The 20,240-nt window shown below is 34.9% G+C and overlaps 2 protein-coding genes across 3 annotated transcripts; both read right to left on the bottom strand.

Moving 5' to 3' along the window:
* Window positions 1–262: 262 nt before the first annotated feature.
* On the bottom strand, window positions 263–2,294 carry LOC131405870 (olfactory receptor 4K15-like). 2 transcript variants are annotated; one of them, XM_058541110.1, is made up of 2 exons: window positions 1,262–2,294; window positions 263–266 (listed from the first exon to the last, which is right to left on the bottom strand). In XM_058541110.1, the coding sequence occupies exons 1-2, from the start codon at window positions 2,170–2,172 to the stop codon at window positions 263–265; spliced, it is 915 nt and encodes a 304-aa protein (XP_058397093.1). In that variant the 5' UTR covers window positions 2,173–2,294. The 2 variants fall into 2 exon arrangements, with proteins under 2 accessions (XP_058397093.1, XP_058397092.1); XM_058541109.1 differs by lacking the exon at window positions 263–266 and having other exon boundaries at window positions 1,045–2,294.
* A 16,438-nt stretch (window positions 2,295–18,732) lies between these two features.
* Window positions 18,733–19,896, bottom strand: LOC131405881 (olfactory receptor 4K2). The gene has a single exon (XM_058541120.1). The coding sequence runs from the start codon at window positions 19,836–19,838 to the stop codon at window positions 18,921–18,923; it is 918 nt and encodes a 305-aa protein (XP_058397103.1). The 5' UTR covers window positions 19,839–19,896; the 3' UTR covers window positions 18,733–18,920.
* Window positions 19,897–20,240: the final 344 nt, after the last annotated feature.

Raw genomic sequence — 20,240 nt, 5'->3', positions numbered from 1 at the left:
TTATAGACTTAAAATATTTTCCACGTTATCAGGAAAAACTGCCTGTGAGGTATCTATAGCAGTCACTGCTGTCCAGGTAATCTTTGGTCATAATGCTGATACCAGGAGAGAAGCAACAGTACCATGCAATCACCCAACCTAACATTCCAAGGTGATGGTGACAAGTTCTTGGGACAAATTATGTCAAAAATCACAGTGAATGCATAGCACGAGTAGGATAACTCCACGGAGTAAATGTTGTGTTGTCTGTCTTCTTACTGTATCAGCTGTACCTGACATTCTAGAGTGAGGCCACCCGGGAGGAAGTGGGGCTGTTAGATAATACTGCACTAATGTCATAATGTGCTTCCACACCATAATGTGCAACGATCTCTAAAGTAACTGCCTTTGTGTTTCTGCTCTATAAACCAGTGTACAGACACCATATTAGGGCTCAGTAAGTACCTTATTCAGAACATGTATAATGGGTATCTTGTTCTATTTTTATGCGGTCTTATTGTCAAGTGTCTAAAGCTTTATGTGCTGTGTTATGGATTTAAAACTGGTTAACTGTCATAGTTTGATGTCAATGCAGTTTTAGGGATAAAATGATGAAAGAATAAATGGTACCTGACCAACATCAAGTGATTTTATAAAGCTGCAAAAATGTGGTATGTGAATGCCTTAAATTCTATATGCAAGGAGGAAAAATAAAATAAAGGTGGATTTGAAAAGCGCTACCTTGAATTTTTGTAAAATTATTTTTATATGCTAAATTAGTTTACGGATCTTTTTGATGTAGAATGTATGAGAAAGAATACTAATTGAACTGTTTTTAGTACTGGAACTAAATCTTACAGATTACTTGGAGTATTTTAGACCATAGAGGAATCATAGAATTTTTAGTTTAGCCACTATGAATATGCACCTAAATTTTATGAAATTAACCTCATACAATTTAAATTGTGCAATAGTTTATGAAACATCTTGTCACTAATTTGGGGTAGCAAGTATAAGCAAATTAACTATAAACTATAAAACTATAGCAAAAATAAGTATGGCTAGAGAATGCATACTCGTACGTAGGCTTCTTACTACAAATATTTAACAAAGAACATGCATTACACTTATCATTTTAAACAAATAAAGTAATTTTTTAAAACAATGGTGGTCACAAGAAAAAAGCAAAGTCCATGTTTCCTCAAGTTTCTTCCTGTGTACTCAGTTCAGCAAATCTAGTTTTGTGAGAGACAGCTGGGAAAGCAGCCAGGAACTTATATACTGGGTCTTCAGTTTATGCATCGCTGACTTCACCTCTTTGTTTCTCAATGTGTAGATAATGGGGTTCAGTACAGGTGTGAAAACCGTAGAGAGCACAGAAAGGACTTTATCCACTGGGAAGTTGCTGAAAGGCCAGGCATAGATGAAGATACAGGGTACAAAAAAGAGAGTCACTACAGTGATGTGGGCAGTCAGAGTGCTGCGGGCCTTGGCCATGCCCACTGAGGAGTGACGTCGCACAGTGACCAGGATGACCGTGTAGGAGATCAGCAAGAGCAAGAAACAAGTCATTCCCATGAGACCACTATCCAAAAGCATCAACACTTCAGGGATATAAGTATCAGTACAGGCGAGTTTGATGACCAAAGTAAGGTCACAATAATAACTGTCCACTATGTTTGGACCACAGAAGGGCAAGTTTACAGTGAAAGCTAACTGGCTCAGGGAGTGCATGACCCCAGTGACCCAAGAGCTGACCACCAGACCTGTACACTTGCACAAGTTCATGACGGTTGCATAATGGAGAGGTTTGCATATGGCCACATACCTGTCATAGGCCATGGCTACAAGGAGCACCATCTCACCACCAGCAAAGACATGGAGCAAGAATATCTGGGCCATGCAGCCCTCAAAGGAGATGATCTTGGGTTCATGAAGGAAATCGTGGATCATCTTGGGCGTTGCATAAGTGGCCAGAAACACATCAAGAACAGAAAGGTTACTGAGCATGATGTACATGGGTGTGTGCAGAGCAGGTTCAGAGATCACTGTGAGGACAATGAGGAAGTTGCCCAGCACAATGGCCATGTACAAGAAGTTAAATAATACGAAGAAGAAATACTGGAGCTCCCGGGAACTAGAGAGTCCCAGCAACACAAACTCAGCCACCCTAGAATAATTTCCTTGGTCCATGGATTCAGGCTACAGGAGAAGTACCTACAAAAACAAATGTCAATAGACTGTTATCAAGAGCAAGAACAGTAGACCTCAATCCTGGAGAGTGCTTCTCAATGTTAATTTAAAATGCTCCAGAGTTATTCTTATTAGGAATTGTTTTGTCTGTAATTTTGACGTGGATTCTTCTCTCAATTATCCTTACTAGCTATGGACAGCTATAAAGTGCAAATGTAGTAAATCAACAACTCCATTTTATACATTTATGAGTTAAATCTGATGCTAAACAAGTAGTAAACCTACATTGCAAAACCACAATTAAGAGGGGATGCTAAGTTATCCAGATTCTCAGACTACTTTCCTTGCCTTGTTGATTTTCGTTATTCACTTGGGATTAACTACAAGCAGCTTCAATTCTTAGAGAATTCTCAAGAGGCCACATTTACAAGGAAAAGACCTATTTTTTCATTGTTTTTTTTTTTTTTACTTTTTTTTTTTTTTTTTTTTTGGTAAGGATGATTGGCCCTGAGCTAACATCCATTGCCAATCTTTCTCTTTTTGATGAGGAAGATTAGCCTTGAGCTAACATCTGTGCCCATCTTCCTCCATTTTGTATGTGGGATGCTGCACAGCACAACTTGATGTGAGGTGTGTAGGTCCGTGCCTGGGATCCGAACCTGCAAACCACTGGCCACCAAAGCAGAGCACAGGAACTTCACCACTATGTCACTGGGCTGGCCCCTCCTTATGCTTTTTTTTTTACTATAGTTCTCTCTCTTCTTGCTTCTGTACTTTCTCTATAACAACCTCCACAGCCACACCATGAAAACTGTTTAATCCATATTGTCTCTGAAGTTTGATAGCTGTTTTGGTTTGAAGTAAAGTCCCTTGAAGCTAACACTGTACTATATAAAAATAAATAAAATGAAATGGCCAATATGTCGGTACAGAATATCGATAGATAAGGTGACAATAGCCATGAAATGCAAAGGTCTTGTTTAGTTAAGGTATGTAGTTGAAAGGTAGATCATTTGAAGGTCAACTGTAACATTTCACTTATCAGTGCAGAAAACTTTGAACAAGTAATTATATCCAGGAGAAAGAATTTGTAGGCTTTGACTAAGATTTTTCTGATCTAATAAAATAAGGTACATTCTTTAAAAAAAAATCTAGCAACACAATGCCTTCTCATTAGGCAAAAATTGAGATCATAAACAATAAGAGATAATAAACAATAATGATTAAGGTAATACACAATTGAGATAATAAACACTTTGCCAATACATTGTAAAATAATCCGTTCTGCTTATATTCTCTCTGCATCTTCTTTGGGACAAAGCAGAAAAAGCTTCCAAGGAGATAGACAATGATTTGAAAATTCATTAAAAAAAATGTGTTTAGAAGCACAAGAACCTTTTAGTTGAAAAGAAGGTATGTTTTTGTTTTCTTTTTTTAAAGAAAGAAGGCTCTCACTTTTCATTTTCTGTGTTATAATTAAAAGTGATGTGTCAATCTCTGTGAAAAAAAGGATAATGCCAGTGGGCAAAACTGTTTAGTTTGAAAGTGTTTTGACATGCAGTATGTGAGCATTAAACTCTTTACAACAATCTGGTGAGGAGGAGATTGTTGTTCCCATTTTTCATAGAAGGAAATTGAGACTCAGAGAAGTTAACTAATATGCTCAATATTATACTACCAGCAGTAAAAAATCCAGAACTTTATCCCCCCTTCTTCAAAGTTATTTCCACAATCCTTAATAGTAGAGTCTCTAATGGAATCTAAAAGGTATGGTTTAAGAGTATGCAACAAATGGAATTATCCAGATTAGAAAATGAGAGATTAGTTTAGGTAGTTGTTGTAAAACCCTGTTAAATATTGCTAAATGTACCATAAATGAACTTGATGATAATAGCCCTTTCTAGTTAAAAATGCAGGAGGTGATAAATATTTTGTTTTCCAAAATTGTTAATGCTTTTGCTTAAAGGTATAAATTCTGGTTTAAAATTTATTATCCTGGAAGACTTTACTCCCTGATAATATTTGCTAAATGGTTTGTTGCTATATTACACTTTCCAAAGATTCTCCCGAAAACTTGAGCAAAAAAATATAATAAAGTGAATGAACAATGAATGCTGTGACAAAATAACTCAAATGGAGTCATTCCAAAGGATATTTAGATCAATAATTGTCACTTGGAGTGAAAAGGGGCATCCTCCTGGGGCAATCTCTTGTGGGGAATTTGTATCCAAAAGGAAAAAGCATGGATTTAAGAAAACGTTGGTAAAAATAATTATTCTTGACCATATCTTTTAATTTGGTCAGTCACATATGAAATGACAACGTTCTTTTAGTAAAAGTGAATGAGAAATTAACGATGTGGGAAGCGGAAGAAGAAAAATGCCAGAAATCCATTCAGAGAGTCACATTGTATCCATCTACCAAATGTAATTTTGTCTAGATGCTGGCCTGGGCTGGGAAGAATGATAAATAAAAAATGATGTTAGTATGCTTTTGTAGAGTCTCCTCTACTTTGTATTTCAGAAGAAAAACTTTAGAAACAAAAAACATCAGCTCAAATATTACAGAAATTGATTCTTAAACCATTTTTTATCATACCCAAAGTCAAATTTTATACACTGGGCTAAAATGGATGTAAATATTTTGTGGTTGAGGCAAAGGAATTTAAACAAAACTGTAAGTTCAAATATCATAAGCCATTGCTCCAAGTTTCTTTCTCTAGTTAAAGGATCCACTAACATTTTCCAAGAAAAAATCCAAAGAAAATGCATCAAGGGCTTGACATAAAATAAAGAAAACATACCTGATTCAATTATTTACAGATTTCAATAAGTTGAAACAAGTTTTGGCTTCTTTCAAATCAAATGCTCCTACAAGAGAGCTGCATCAGATGTGCACATGTTTTCCAGCTGAGATATCATAACTGTAATAAATATTGACTTAGGCCAACCATCTCTTCTTCTCAGCACTCTATTTCACCTGTTTCCCATTTATCGTTTTTTCCATTTCATTCAGGACTGGGGATTGAACTGAGACCATGGGAGGATAGATGTGTCCCATGGTGATTCTTTGTCATTAGATGTTTATTGGCTTGTTGAATAGGGAAAATAGCTTAATTCCAGAGAGCCAAACCACTTTCAGCTTTCTCTGAACTCCCAAAGCTCCTTCCCTGTGTCTTACCTACCATCAATTACTTGTGTTATGTTTCTAATAGATTTAGGGAATTTTTGACATGTAGGAACTTCTGAAATACATCACGAAGAATTGAATTGAATCTTTAGTAATATTTCCCACCTTAGCAGAGAACATTTGATCCCCCACAATGGGAACGTATAATGAATTCCTCTTCTAATCTTTACTGTTAAATATCACTAATAGAGCATCCAATGAAAATATATTTGCATTCTTAGTATAAATTCTACTTAATTATGATGTGATATATGAGAATATCATGTGCTAACTTTTTATGTAGGATTTTTGCATAGAGGTTTACAAGTGAAATTTGCCTCTGGTATTTTGAAGTTGTGTTATCCACATCCAATTTTGGTATTGAGACAACAATAGACTCATAAAATGAGTTAGAGTACTCAGAAAAATATTTTTACACTCTAATATTATCTGTTCATTGAAGGTTTAAAAAACTTTGTACATAAGTTTGAAGGCATCTTTTGACATCCATACGGTTACATCTTTAATTTCTTTTTCAATATATTCTATAGTTATTGGCGATTTCAATTTTCTTCCTCTCCTTAAGCAAATTTGGCAATTTACGCTTTCTTAGGAAATTAACAAATGCATCTGGATGAATTTGTCGTCTTCTGTTTTTACAGAACATTCTTTAATTGTTTAATCTCCTCAATATATAAATTTAGGACCATTTTTCTTATCTCCAATGATTACTTGTATAGTCCCTTTTTAATTTTAGTCAACGCTGGTCCTTTCTTTCTTTCTTTTTTTGCCTTTCCAAGAACTGTATTTTGAATTCACTGGTAACTTCACTAGATTATTTGTTTCTTTTTTTCAAGAACTCCTGTTTTAATAGCAGAACTACACTGAAATATAATCTCTCATTTATCATATTGGTAAAAAATAAAAAAATATTACAATGTGCTCTCTTTACAAGGCTATGAGTCACTCTCATACACTGCAAGTGGGAATGAAAATGCAACAACCATCATAGAAGTGCATTTAGCAGCATCTGGAAAATTATATAAGCAGTTTATCCTTGTACTTAGCAATTTTACTTAGAAGAATAAGGGGAAAAAAGCCCATGATTAGACATATGTTGATAAATATTGAAGGTGGGTAATAAATGCATAGAGGGGAGCATATGGGCATTTTCTCATCTCTTGTATGTTTTCTAAATGTCCAAATATTCAGAAGTTAAAAAAAATGACTTCTGTCTTTATACCTTCTTCATATTATATAGCTTATTTTGTTGTCTTATTACAAGCTTCTCTAGTCAAATGGCTGGTTAACCTGAAATCATTTCATAACAACAAATTACTGCATTCCTTCATCAAATGGTCATTGAACACTAATTATTTTCCAGTTATTAAACTATGAGTTAGGAATACATTGAGGTACATGATAATATAGTTCCTGACTTCACAAATTTTATATTCTTGGGCAGAAAGTAGATCACTTGACAAGTACTTAAGTAAAATTGTACTTATTTTACCATAGGGGAAGAAGAAACTTGTATGAGTACATTATGGAAGGTATTAATCTTACCTAAAAAATTGGTAGAAGGCTTCACTTGGTACATAAAGGATGAGTCCAGAGTTGGCCAGATTATGGATGCTTATGTCTCTAGATGGGGAAGTTTTTCAGCAGAAAAAGCAGCCAGTATCTATATGTCAAGAGGTAAACATTTGGTGAAGGTGGAAAATTGAAGAACAAAAAGACATGTAATATGGTTGAAACCTAGAGTATATGAGACTTATTTAAATAAGAAATATTATATAGTTTTGAATTTCTCCTAAGAACAATGAAAAGCAACTGTGGGGGGAAAGCACTGTGTTATTAAAGGGAGTAACATGGTAAGATTTGTATTTTAGAAGCTTCTCTCTGTCTGGAGTGTAAAAAATCAATTACAGAAAGGCAAGACCGTCTTCTGAAATGGAGGAGTAAAGAGCTCAACAAATTCCCCAAAAGCAACAACAAAACTGGACAAAATTGTGAGAAAAACTATTTCAGAATTGTAAATAATGAACAAAATCATACAATGAGTTGAGAAGCATTGATTTGTGAAAGACTACTGAACCTTAGGTAAGAGCAGTAGAAATCTGTGATATATTAGCCTTAGGCTTCTCACATCATCACAATCCCCAACAGCTCCTTCAGCATATAGTTCTACCAGACTGGGCCAAGTTGTGGAAATGAGCAGCTTTATTGCTCAAGGTCACTGGCTTAATGTGGAGCTGAAAACAGAAAACCCCATGTTCAGGAATGTTGTCTACAGTAATAATGATCTCAGCGGCAAAAAAGCAGCAAAGTCCAAAATTGTAGGTAGTCTATGTTGATATATTGGATGGAACAAGGAAGAAACTGGTAGACTAGCCGGGAATTTAAGAGAGAGATCTGGTAAATCAAAGAGTTATACTGGGCTTTGCTAAGTTCCCACATATCCCTAGAGGTTTGGACAGTTATGCATGTGCACAAGACTACATGCATGCTCAAGAGAGGCCAAAGGGGACCATGAGTATCTACTTGACCATGGATGAATGTGAGCCCTTGCACACAGGCAGAGGAGATATGAGGAGGCCTGGCGGAAAGTAAAAGCCAGAGTGACATAAACTGCCTGCCATTGACAAAAGATGAAAGACTTATTGGCTCAAGATGATGAAATGCAACCTCTGAGCAAGAAGTGACCTTTAGCACATCAGGATTAAAAATAAAAACAAGAATTAACAACAACAAACCTGAGCAGAGATATGAGTAGCAATATACTTCAGGAAAACAGACTGTACAGAATTAATCCAAGCAAGTCGCTAAACAAATAAAAATAACAAAAACTACAATAATAATAACAAAAATAACAACTCCTTGAAGGGAGGGGATAAGACTCAAGAGTTGCTATAATATGTTATCTAAAATGTCCAGTTTTAAACAACAAAAAAATGAGACATGCCAAAAAAGAAAATGTGACTCAGTCATAGAAGGAGAAAAATAGGAAGAAAAACAGTCCATAGAAATTAACTCTGAGGAGTCTCAGATGTTGGATTTAGCAAACAAAGATTTCCAAGCAGATACTAAAATATATTGAAAGAACTAAAGAAAAACCATGTTTAAAAATTAAAGGGAATTATAATGCAGTGATTCACCAAATAGAGAACAATAATAAAGAGATGAAAACTATAAATAAGAAACAATGGAAATCCTAGAGTTGAAAAATGCAATAAGCAAAGAGAAAAATTAACTAGAGGGATTCAATAGCAAATTAGAAAAGGCAGAAGGAAACATTAGTAAAGTTGAAGATAGATCAATATAAATAACCAATCTGAAGAACAGGGAAAAAAAAAAAAAAGAATGAAGAAAAATGAACAGAGCTCCAGAGACCTGTGGGACACAAAGTACACCAATTTGCACATAAAGAGAGTGCCAGAAAGAGAAGATAGTGAGACAGAAGCAGAAAAACATATGATGATGTGATGTCTGAAAAAGTTTCAAAATTGATGAAAAGCTTTAATCCACAGATCCAAAAAGCTTAACAAACTTCAAGGAGGATAAATACAAAGAGATCTATGCCAAGGATAGACTACTATACTCAAACCATTGAAATACAAAGGCAAATAGAAAATTGTGAAATCTGTAAGGGAAAACCAACTTATCACAAGGGACCTCAATCAAATTAACTGAATTTTATGTTTAATAAAATTAAGGTGACTTTTCATTGGGAACAATGGAAGATATAAGGCAATGAGGTAAATTATTCAAAGTACTGAAAGAAAAATAATGTCAACACAGAAATATATATCTGGAAGAAAATACTCCAAAATGAAAGTGAAATAAAGACATTCCTAGATGGAAAAAAAAAAAAGGCTAAGATAATTCATTGCTAGATCTGCTCTACAAGAAATAAAAAAGGAAGTCCTTCAGGCTAAAAGGAAAGGACATCAGAGAGTAACTTCATTCAACATAAAGAATTAAACAGCCATAGTAAAGCTAATATGTAGGTAAATATAAAAGCCAATATTAACAGTTTTTTTTTTATTTTTCCTTGTCTAACCTGATTTGAATGTCAGTTGCATAAAATAATTATGAAAGTTTATGTTTTCACTTACAAATATGAAGACGTAATGTATATGACAATAATAACACAAAGAAAGAGGGAGGAGGTGAAGATTGACGGGATCCGAGCCAAGTTTCTATATTTTACTGGAATTGAGTTAGTATTAATCTGAAGTAAATTGTGATAAATTAGCATGCATATTGTAATCCCTAAAGCAACCACAAAGAAAATAACTATAAAAATTATAGTTGAAAACCAACAAACGAATTAGAATGGCACACAAGAAAGTATCTATTAACAAGAAAGAAGGCAGCAGAAGAACAAAGGAACAGCAACAAAAAATAAAGACATGAGGGACTGGCCAGGTGGAGCAAGCGGTTAAGTGCGCGCACTCCGCTTTGGCAGCCCACGATTCGCAGGTTCAGATCCCGGGTGCGCACTGACGTACCACTTGGTAAGCCATGCTGTGGTGGTGTCCCATATAAAGTAGAGGAAGATGGGCACAGATGTTAGCTCAGGGCCACTCTTCCTCAAGAAAAAAGGGGAGGATTGGCATTGGATGTTAGTTCAGGGCTAGTCCTCCTCACAAAAAAAATAAATAAATAAAATAAAGACATGAAACCTATAGAAATCAAATCGCAAACTTGTAGATGTAAATCCCACCATATCAATCATTACATTAAATGTAAATGAATTAAATACTCTAAGGAAAATAAAGAGATTATGAGACTAAAGTAAAAGAAGATCCAGCTATATGCTGTCAACAGGAGACATCCTTTTTCTTCCACATCCAGCTTTTCTTTTCAGCCATCAGACTTGCTGGCCTATAACAACTGTAGATTCACCACCAGATTCGGAAATAACAGCCTTCCATCGTATTCTCCACTAACACTCATTATTGTGTAAAGTCTCATCTTTATAATCAACACCTTATTCCATGTCACTCTTAGTGGTTCAGCTTCCCTCATCAAATCCTAACTGATACATATGCTATATTCAAAAACAAAATAGTCCAAAAACTCCCCTTCTTCTAGTATCTTCATTGAGTTTGGATATTAAGCTTAAGCTAGATTCATAGAGAGAGCTGAAGAAAATTTCATTCTTTTTTGCTCCTATTTTTATAATTTTATCCTTCTACTCCTTTATTTCTCTAAGAATTTTTTCTAATTTCTTATATAGAACATCAAGCTTACTGTTTTTTTCTTATACTTCAACATATTATTTACAACTAAAAATGTTCTTAACAAGTTTTGATACACAGTCTCTTTGTATTCCTCAGTTCTACATGTTTTCATCATTGTCATTACAGATTTTATTTTACTCAGGACTCACTTATAAAGCTTTTTTCCTTATTTCCAAAAGTGCAGGTTCAATTATTTTTTGAGGGGGGGTTGGGTAAGGGAGGACTATTTATCATTTCATATTTTTATTGCCTTGTAATTAGATAATGTATTGTGTAATTATTGAGATTTTACGGCCAATAGATTAATCATGTTTTTGTAAATGTTACATGAGTTCCTGGACAGAGTACACACTCTTTGATTTTGGGGTTCAGTGTTCCTCAGATGAACCCTAGAAAATCTGTAAGTAATTGAGAAAGTGTGTTAAATAGCAACTTGGTCTGAGAGAATCTACGTAGTCATTGGAAATTAAGAAAAAGGCAAAAAGTATGTGTTTTTATTAATGTTTATGTTACCATTATTGTATTCTGGTTGTTGGCAGGTGTTACTGGGAATGAATTTACAGAAAAGGTGGAGGCATTATTGTGTGAATTAAAAGTGTTGACTAGTACTCATATTTAAAGGAAGAAGGTAATCTTTTTTCTCTTAAAGCACGCATTTTTAAGACTGAGGATCACTCAGCTTAGAACATTAATCGGATTCAATGTTTGGAAGTTTATTTCATTGTGAAATATTTTTACTGTAAATAAACTGGGAAATGAACTAATAATCCGAAAGGCGAAATCTGTGATGTGAACGTATTTCCACATCTAATTAGCCAGAAACAGCCATTCCCTAGATGACAGACAAAGGAGGAATGATCTGGTTCAGGGAAAGCCCTGAGTCTGTGTAAATGGGTTTTGCCCCCTTTATTTTTCGGTGTGAGCTTTACTAACGAGATTTAGGTAAAACAGATACACAGAAAGTCTAGCCTGTATCTGTCTTATTTGAGCTAGTTCACAATAGATTCATATATTTCCTTTCTTTTCCTGTAAAGTAAGGAAAAGACATGTGATTTCTTTGCACCATAATTGTTTAGTTTCAGTGCAGATTCCTTTTTCTGCATGTGTGAAACCCTGTGTGAAATGAGAGCCGGGGGTAGCAGATACAAAAGGAATCCAGGATCCAAAAAGGACTCTATTTGATAAGAAAGCAGTATAGCTATAATAGCTGTACCTGTCTTGAAAAAATTTAAAAACTTAAATAGGTATATTGATGATAATCCAATTAATTATATGTTAATCTTGAGGACATTTTTATTTAGACAGATTTAAGAATTTTAAAGAAAATTTGGAAATTTAAATGTCTCAAAAATTTCTCAGATGCAATGGAATCCTATTTAATTAATTTAGAGAGACCATTAATATAAATACCAGGATAGGGTCTTAATGCCTCCCTTCCAAAATTAAAAGATCAGTTCTAAATTCCTAATTTGTAACATTCTACAGTGAATAAAGAAAAGTACAGGTTTTTGAGGCTCCAGATAGAGTGTTTATAAGAAGATTCATAATTTAAATATAAGATGCTCAAAGAAATAAAGAGATAGCCAAGGAATTTCCGGTAAAACTGACTTTGAGGTTTAAAGAACCAGAGAAACTTTTGTCAACATGTCAGAACTCAGGAACTATGGTCCTCCAGAGGCCTTCCTGGGGACTACAGCAGAAAACAAGGTTCAGACAACAAAAATGACTAAAGTCATTGACTACAGGCTGTGGCAGTGAACAATACTTGTTACCATTCCAAAAACAGAGACAGCAAGATATCAAGGTCCTCCAGATGAAAGAACGTAACACCATCTACAGTCTGTACTACAAAATGTATTAAACTGAATATGATCAAGTGTCTAGATTTGTTATTCATGGAAAATATAGACGACAGAGGTACACATTGAATTGTATTATATGCATGCAATTAGCGTATTCCAGACTGTGGGAGACACTGCAGGGTAAACATCTCAGATTCTTCAAAAGATAAATTGTACAGCAATGGAAGGGATGGTGGAAGGGAGACTTGTAGGTTAAAAGAAAAGGGAACAAAGTGGACAAGATGAAATTCGAGTGTCTCAGGATGTATACTTGGGTATACATGTACATATAAAACGGTAAAGAAATAAAAGACCCTATTACTACAAAAGTCACGGTAGTAGTTAGTATTGGAAGAAGAGAGAGAGTAACGATTTATTTATTTATTTATTTACTTATTTATTTTTGTGAGGAGATCAGCCCTGTGCTAACATCTGCCAATCCTCCTATTTTTTTTTGCTGAGGAAGACTGGCCCTGGGCTAACATCCGTGCCCATCTTCCTCCACTTTATATGGGACGCCGCCACAGCATGGCTTGCCAAGCAGTGCGTCAGTGCGCGCCCGGGATCCAAACCTGCAAACCCCAGGCCGCCGCAGTGCAGTGCGCACTTAACCGCTTGCGCCACCAGGCCGGCCCCCAAGAGTTACGATTTAGATAGACAAATGAGAAAGCTTCAGGGACGGCTGGCAAAGTTCTATTTTGTGACCTGAGATGTGGTTACAGTGGTGTTTGCCTTATATTATTTCATTAAGCTATACATTTGTGTATTTTTCTTTACTTTGGTTATACTCTACAATAAAAAGGTTATAATCATTAAAAATGAATATTAATATGGTGGATATTATTGATCAATTCAGCCTCCAATCCACCCTCCTTTAGGGTGTTTTCCATTGCAGAAAAACCTTGAAATCTGTGAACTGCCTCTTTTTTAGCCAAAGTTCCCTATGCAAATTAGGTTCCACCAATTAGATGCACCGATATGAGCTCTGGAAGGCAGGGGTGAGGCAGAGGGCATGTACTGACATAATTGCTGCTGGTGAGCAAAATGAGATGCAAGGGAGAAGTGATTCTGACAACCAGTCCTGTACTCCAGTGACTATGCACCAGCTACAAGAGTTTCGAGGGTAGTGAGGCAGTGGCAGTAGCATCGAGGTTCTTTGACCTTAAGATCTCACTACTGAAGTCTATTCTGGAACTCAACAATTCCAGTAGTGGCCCCTGACTCTATTCCTCTAGTGCTTCCAATGATTTTGTAAGCATGTAATGCACTGTGTTAAATCTGCTTAATATGCCCACTGGTTCTGTTTGCTTCACTGAAAGCCAACCAATATAATCATACGCTGACAAGAGGAAAAAGTTAGTAGATAATATACATAATTATATATTTATGTATATAAATAATATACATAATTATATAAAGACAAATTTCTAATTTAAGTGCTATTTCTATTCTCAGTCTAAAATACACTTTCTCCTTTAAACATCCTTTGGTGGATGGTAAGTGAGGAAAAGGAGAGATTCTAGGTTTTGTTGATGGCTTCAGAGTCTTAGCAGAGTTACAAGACAAAAAAACAAAGATAGGCAAATTAACAACATAACATTAATAAAAACACATACTTTTTGCCTTTTTCTTAATTTCCAATGACTACGTAGATTCTCTCAGACCAAGTTACTATTTAACACACTTTCTCAATTACTTACAGATTTTCTAGGGTTCATCTGAGGAACACTGAACCCCAAAATCAAAGAGTGTGTACTCTGTCCAGGAACTCATGTAACATTTACAAAAACATGATTAATCTATTGGCCGTAAAATCTCAATAATTACACAATACATTATCTAATTACAAGGCAATAAAAATATGAAATGATAAATAGTCCTCCCTTACCCAACCCCCCCTCAAAAAATAATTGAACCTGCAAGATAAACATTTTATCTTTTTTTTTCAGACTTTTTTGTTAAATGAATGAATGAATAAATAAATAAATTCCAACATCTAGCTTGTACTAAAATATCATATTTGCCTTTTTATTTTTCACTCTGGTAATTTACACTGCCAATATAGAAAGAAGATGTATACCCATTTAACTATCTCTTTAAATTTTACTTTTTTATTAAGAAAATGTTTAGTTCTGGAGGTTCCAGATTTTTTTCCCCTAGTAGCCTTTTTATGACTACTAATTGCAAGTCTGAAAAAAAAAGATAAAATGTCAATTAAGTTATACTAGTAACCTTACAGACAGAATACATCAACTCATGATCCGTCACAGTTTCAATCTTATTTGGATGTTGGTCCTTCTAACTTCAGCATAAGTTGTACATATTTACCTCACAGGTACAAGCAATAGCACTAAAAATAATTCACAGCAAAAAAGTACTCTGATCTTTGTAAAATTAATCATAACAGAAGCATGTAAACTGAAAGACTATCAAATTGCTCAGTGGATTTCATTGGAATCTGAGAGGACATGAAAGAAGTTCACACGAATTACATTTCCACGGCTGTTTTTCTCCCTGTTTTTCAATCTGTATACATGCACCCAAAAATCACCATGCAAAATAGTAACAGCGAATACACAGGGAGAGAAGGTTATCCCAGCCTCTTTTCAACTTTGCTTTAACTGTTTTGTCTAAAGGCTCATTTGAAAAATAGGGTTTCATTGGTAAATTTTGGCTTGAAAACACTTCTATAAAGAGTCTGAATATGTTCAAATGATAGTATCTACCAAGAACTTCTCCCATTTGGCAGCTGAGTCCAGTGATCACATTATATCAGGTCCTTATCAATGTAGAAAAACACTTCACATAAGACAGTTCATATCATACAAAATTTTACTTATTTATCTAAGTAACTATTTACGAATATATGCATCTATCTATATCTTCACTTTAATAATATGGAGGGTCAAACATTATCCTTCATATTCTGACCAATTTGTAGCGAAAATCCATTCTAAATTCAATAAATCTATTTAACAATTACTCATTGTAAAAAGCAGTCACATACTGATTAAACAATTTGGAATTTCTCTTGAGGTACAAAAATTATGAGCAATGAGAAAAACAAGTTTCTAGAAGCTTGAATTAATATAAGAACCAATGTAGTTTTCTAGTGGAAGTTACTTTTAATTTTCCAAATTAATCCTGATACACATTAATTTTATACAAACTATGCAGACACAAATATTTAAAATTTATAAAATAAAAATTTTCCTTTCAAATTAAACATGTCAATAGTTAGCTCAGGAAAATACCAAGCCCCTTAAACAAAGATATCCAGAGTTGATCAAAATGATAATAAAACAACCAGCATTTATTGAACATATATTATGCACCTTATGAATAACTTCCTTATTCCTCAAACAACACTGTCATGTAGATACCATTATTATCTCCTTTTACCGATGTAGAAACTGAGGCTAAGAGACATTAAGCAGCTTACTCAAGTTTACGCCACTAACAAATGGTAGAACTGGCATTAAACACTGGTAAAAAGATACATGAGTCTAAGACTTTTACCCCTGCACTCAGGGTGGGTCCAGGTTCTGCAGAGCCTAAAGTTTGTAATCTGAGGGAAGTTCCTTAAGAAAAAAAGAGTAAACATAATGAATAAATGTTGATAGGGTCCATTTCAAGGCCTTGGAGGAAAATCATGCAAGGAAGGGGTATGAAACTTAGGCTTCAATGTAAATCCACCATCATCACACTATATAGTATTCCAAAAATTTCTTCAAACTTTTTTGGAAGTATACATCATTTACAGTTTTTATTGCCATTACACATATCCAATTCGTTTATGTATTACTATTTACATTTTATCTGTTTTTATGTGTACCTGATTTTTAATATTTTTTTTCATCTGCAATTACTCTGATTAATTGTACAAGACAGATTTTTAAAATTTTTAAAAGCCCATAGGTTTGGCATTGCCCAACTTCATGGCTCTTCAAACCTAATGGAAGATGAAGTTGCTTGTCAACATAGTTGTTTTGTAAATTCTCCATATCTCAATACTCCTTCAATTGTGTTATTGGAAATTTAGACCATTTACATCTATTCCTGACCTAGTACATTTATATTAGCTGGTTTCTGTTCATCTAGCATGCTTTGCAAAACATTATCGGGCTGCCTTTGGATGCCCTCATGGCAAATAGCACCATCTTACTGCTGCTTTAGGAGCTTATGGTCATGTCACTGCACTTACCTTTGGTAAGAGTGTCAGCAGCATGTTGAGGAGACACGGTAATAAAATCATCCATCTATAGCTCGTAATTAAGATTTAAGTGTTTATTTAATATATAGAGATATCTTGTATGTTGACTCATCATTCTCTATCAGGGAAGGTAGTAAGTAGTTCCCTTTATATATGGAAGTCTTCCAGAGGCTGTCTATGGTCCTTTTCATTTTCAGCTACAGAGCCTTACAATCAAACTAACTACTCAATCTCATTATTGACTTGCCTTACAGAGTCGGCTGCTGATCAGTTACGCTTTTGAGGGTTTTGGCAAATAAATGTCCTTGAGTTTCAGAGTTGTCCACCCAAGCACTGAAGATTGATGGCATCCCTTTAAAAAGACTTCGTAGTTTTATATTGCAAAAAAAAAAAAAAAAAAAAATACATCATTTAAAAAAATATTTCTGTATAAATAAATAGGTTATTTTAAAGAATTATTTGGGAGTATTTTTAATACACCAGCTAAACATTTTCTACCTGAGTTCCTTGATCCTGAACATATTTGCACATGTAACTGAAACCAAGAGAAAGTTCAAACACACAACCTAAATTGGTCCATCGGTATCCCTATTTCCAATAGAATCATGCTATTATTTTGTGGATAGAAACATGTTTCATTCTCATGTTAATCCTCTAGACATTTTCATCCAACAACTTCAAAGCTGTCTAGGTTTTAAACATAATATCACACACTTTTAAACTGTAAAATTATTCCCTTTTTTGTTTAATACATTAATGAAGAAAATAAAAAAACACACATTAATGAAGAAAAAACACAGTCTTCTTATCATTTGGCTTAAAATGAAAAGTTAGGAAATTCCTTCGCTTAACTTCTCTCTCATCATTGATAATTAGTGCCTATATACTATGCACACTATTTACTCAGTAATGCCAGAAAAGAATAACAACTTGATATTTATCAAATACTGTGGTTGCGAGAGATCTTTCCTCTTGTGGATACGAGTCGGATAATATACTGGACACTGTATTTCATAAATATTATTTACTAAATTCCAAATAATAGTTAATAATTTAATGTTTGCCATCATTTAAAGAAGATGATGGGCAAAGTAAAGTACCCAGGGGAATTATTATTCATGAACCTCAATGCTTTCATTTCCTGTACCTACCAGGAGGTGGTGGTGACAACTTGTGTACGTTACAGCTAATCTTGAATCTAGCATTCTTATTTAAAACTGTAAAAAAAACTATTTGTATACAGAAACATGCTTATTACATCAACAGCCTATTACTAAGCACAAATTTCTTATTTTTGCGTCCAAATATTAAAAGGAAAGAGTAATTTAACCAAAGCGTGAATCAATATAATACTTTAAAATGAAAGCCTAGGCTCTCCATAAATTCACTTATTATCATACACTGTATCTCGTAATTTAATTCTAGTTTTAACCTTCCAGGCTGACATAGTATCTGTAGGAAACAAAGTGCACTGCTTTGAACCTCATTTCATAATATTTCCTGATTTGCAGACATCTCCAGCCTCTTTATTCATTCTGCATTATCAGTTATCATGGCTGTATTTCTTTACTTATTAGCTAAAAGTGAGTGGTGGAGACTCCTCTACTTACAGAAATTTCTTTGGTCCTCATCAACATTTGTAATGAAGCATTTCCAGAGTTTTCTTTAATAGAAGAGATCACAAATCAGTTTAAATGTGAAGTAGGAATGACTCAGAGATATATGGAGAAAATCATTGTCTACCTGTCAGATGCTACTCTCACAGCAGTATGCGGTTTCTAAGATTTATAGAAATCTTACTAATTTGTCATACTTTAGGGACAACTTTCTGAGTAACTCAGTTGCTAGCTGTACGTAACTGTCATTATCTCCCATTCTCTTTAATCTATACTTTCTCTTCTCATTTTTGTTCCTCTTTTCTAATGAATGGAATATTAATATCGATATTCCTACCTAGAACAGTCACTCTTGGCGTTGTTATAGATACTCTTTGCTTCTGGAAGAAATTGTTTCTGTCAGCTTGCTTTTCTGAAATTTAAAATGTATTTTAAACATATGCCTGAGAATAGTTTTAACATGAACTTACCTGTTCCCTCACAAATTGTGGCAATTACAATTTGATAAGAACTCCGGGTATAAGAGCCTAGCACAGCATTGTGAGTAATGCTGTGTACACAAAAACTGTGGCACTTAAGGCCTAGGAAGTTAAAACTAGAAGTTAACTAGAACTAGAAGGTAAAACTATAAATAATGTGAAGGAGTTGCCTTGTTGGAATTTCAAATCCTATTCTTCAGTTTCCTCATGGCTGTCTTCACTTCTTGATTCCTTAAGGTATAGATTACTGGGTTCAGAATGGGAGTAAAGATGGTATAAAACACAGACAGGATCTTGTCTACCAGAAAACTGCTGAGTGGCCACATATAGATGAAGATGCATGGCGCAAAGAACATGAAGACAACAATGAAATGAGCTGTGCAGGTAGAAAGGGCCTTAGATGATCCTCTTGAAGAATGATGCTTGATGTTAACCAGGACAACAACATAGGAACTGAATAACAGAATAAAGCAGGACAAGGCAATTATACCACTTGTTGAGATCATAAAGAGGCCCAGGACATAAGTATCCACACAAGCCAGCTGGAACACCACAGGGAGGTCACAGAAAAAGCTATCTACCTCATTGGGACCACAGAATGGTAACGTGAGAGCAAATATGACCTGGCTCATTGAATGCATGACTCCCACAACCCAGGAAGCCACCACGAGAGCGCCACACACCCGGGGATTTATGATTGAAGCATAGTGGAGAGGCTTGCATATTGCAATATACCTATCGAAAGACATAGCCATAAGTAAAATGATCTCAGTCCCAGTAAAAAGGTGTAGAAAAAATATCTGGGTGATGCAGCCATCAAAGGAGATGGTTCTGTGTCCAGTGAAGTAGTCTGTAATCATCTTAGGGGTGGCAAAGGAAGCAAGAGACATGTCAATGATGGAAAGGTTGGTAAGCAGGAAATACATAGGACAGTGTAGGTGGGAGTCAGCTATAACTGTGATGACTATGAGGCTATTACCAACCATTGTTGCCACATAAAACAATGAGAACACCGTGAAGGAAGACATCTGTAGCTCCCAGCAATTAGAGAGTCCCAGCAAAACAAATTCAGGAACAGTAGACTTATTGGCCACATCCATTGTCCTGATTGATTCGTGGAAGCCTATACCATAGGAAAAAAAAATCAAGAGAGAGTATGATTCTACTGAAGCAAAAGCTCCATTTCCAAGAATCCACTTTCATAGACTTCATTTCCTCTATGAAAACTTATCTTGTGCAACTACGACATACAATTATCTACTGGAGCTTTGGGGAGAAAAAGGGAAATAAGGAGGAGGATTGGCAATAAATGTTAGCTCAGGGCCAGTCTTCCTCAGCAAAAAGAGGAGGATTGGCATGGATGTTAGCTCGGGACTGATCTTCCTCACAAAAAAAAAAAAACAAAACTTATCTTTACTATTCTTTCCATCCTCATTTGGCATATTGATTTGTAAGATAATTATAGAATATTAGGGATCATAGTGAAATACTACTTAAATGAT

The sequence above is a fragment of the Diceros bicornis genome, chromosome 5 (assembly GCF_020826845.1).
Source record: "Diceros bicornis minor isolate mBicDic1 chromosome 5, mDicBic1.mat.cur, whole genome shotgun sequence".
Lineage (NCBI taxonomy): Eukaryota > Metazoa > Chordata > Mammalia > Perissodactyla > Rhinocerotidae > Diceros > Diceros bicornis.
This window is presented reverse-complemented; position numbering and strand designations above follow the sequence as displayed.

Coding starts and splice junctions, on each gene's coding strand:
- LOC131405870 (XM_058541109.1), bottom strand. CDS start 2,172: ATGGACCAAGGAAATTATTCTAGGGTGGCTGAGTTTGTGTTGCTGGGA.
- LOC131405881 (XM_058541120.1), bottom strand. CDS start 19,838: ATGGATGTGGCCAATAAGTCTACTGTTCCTGAATTTGTTTTGCTGGGA.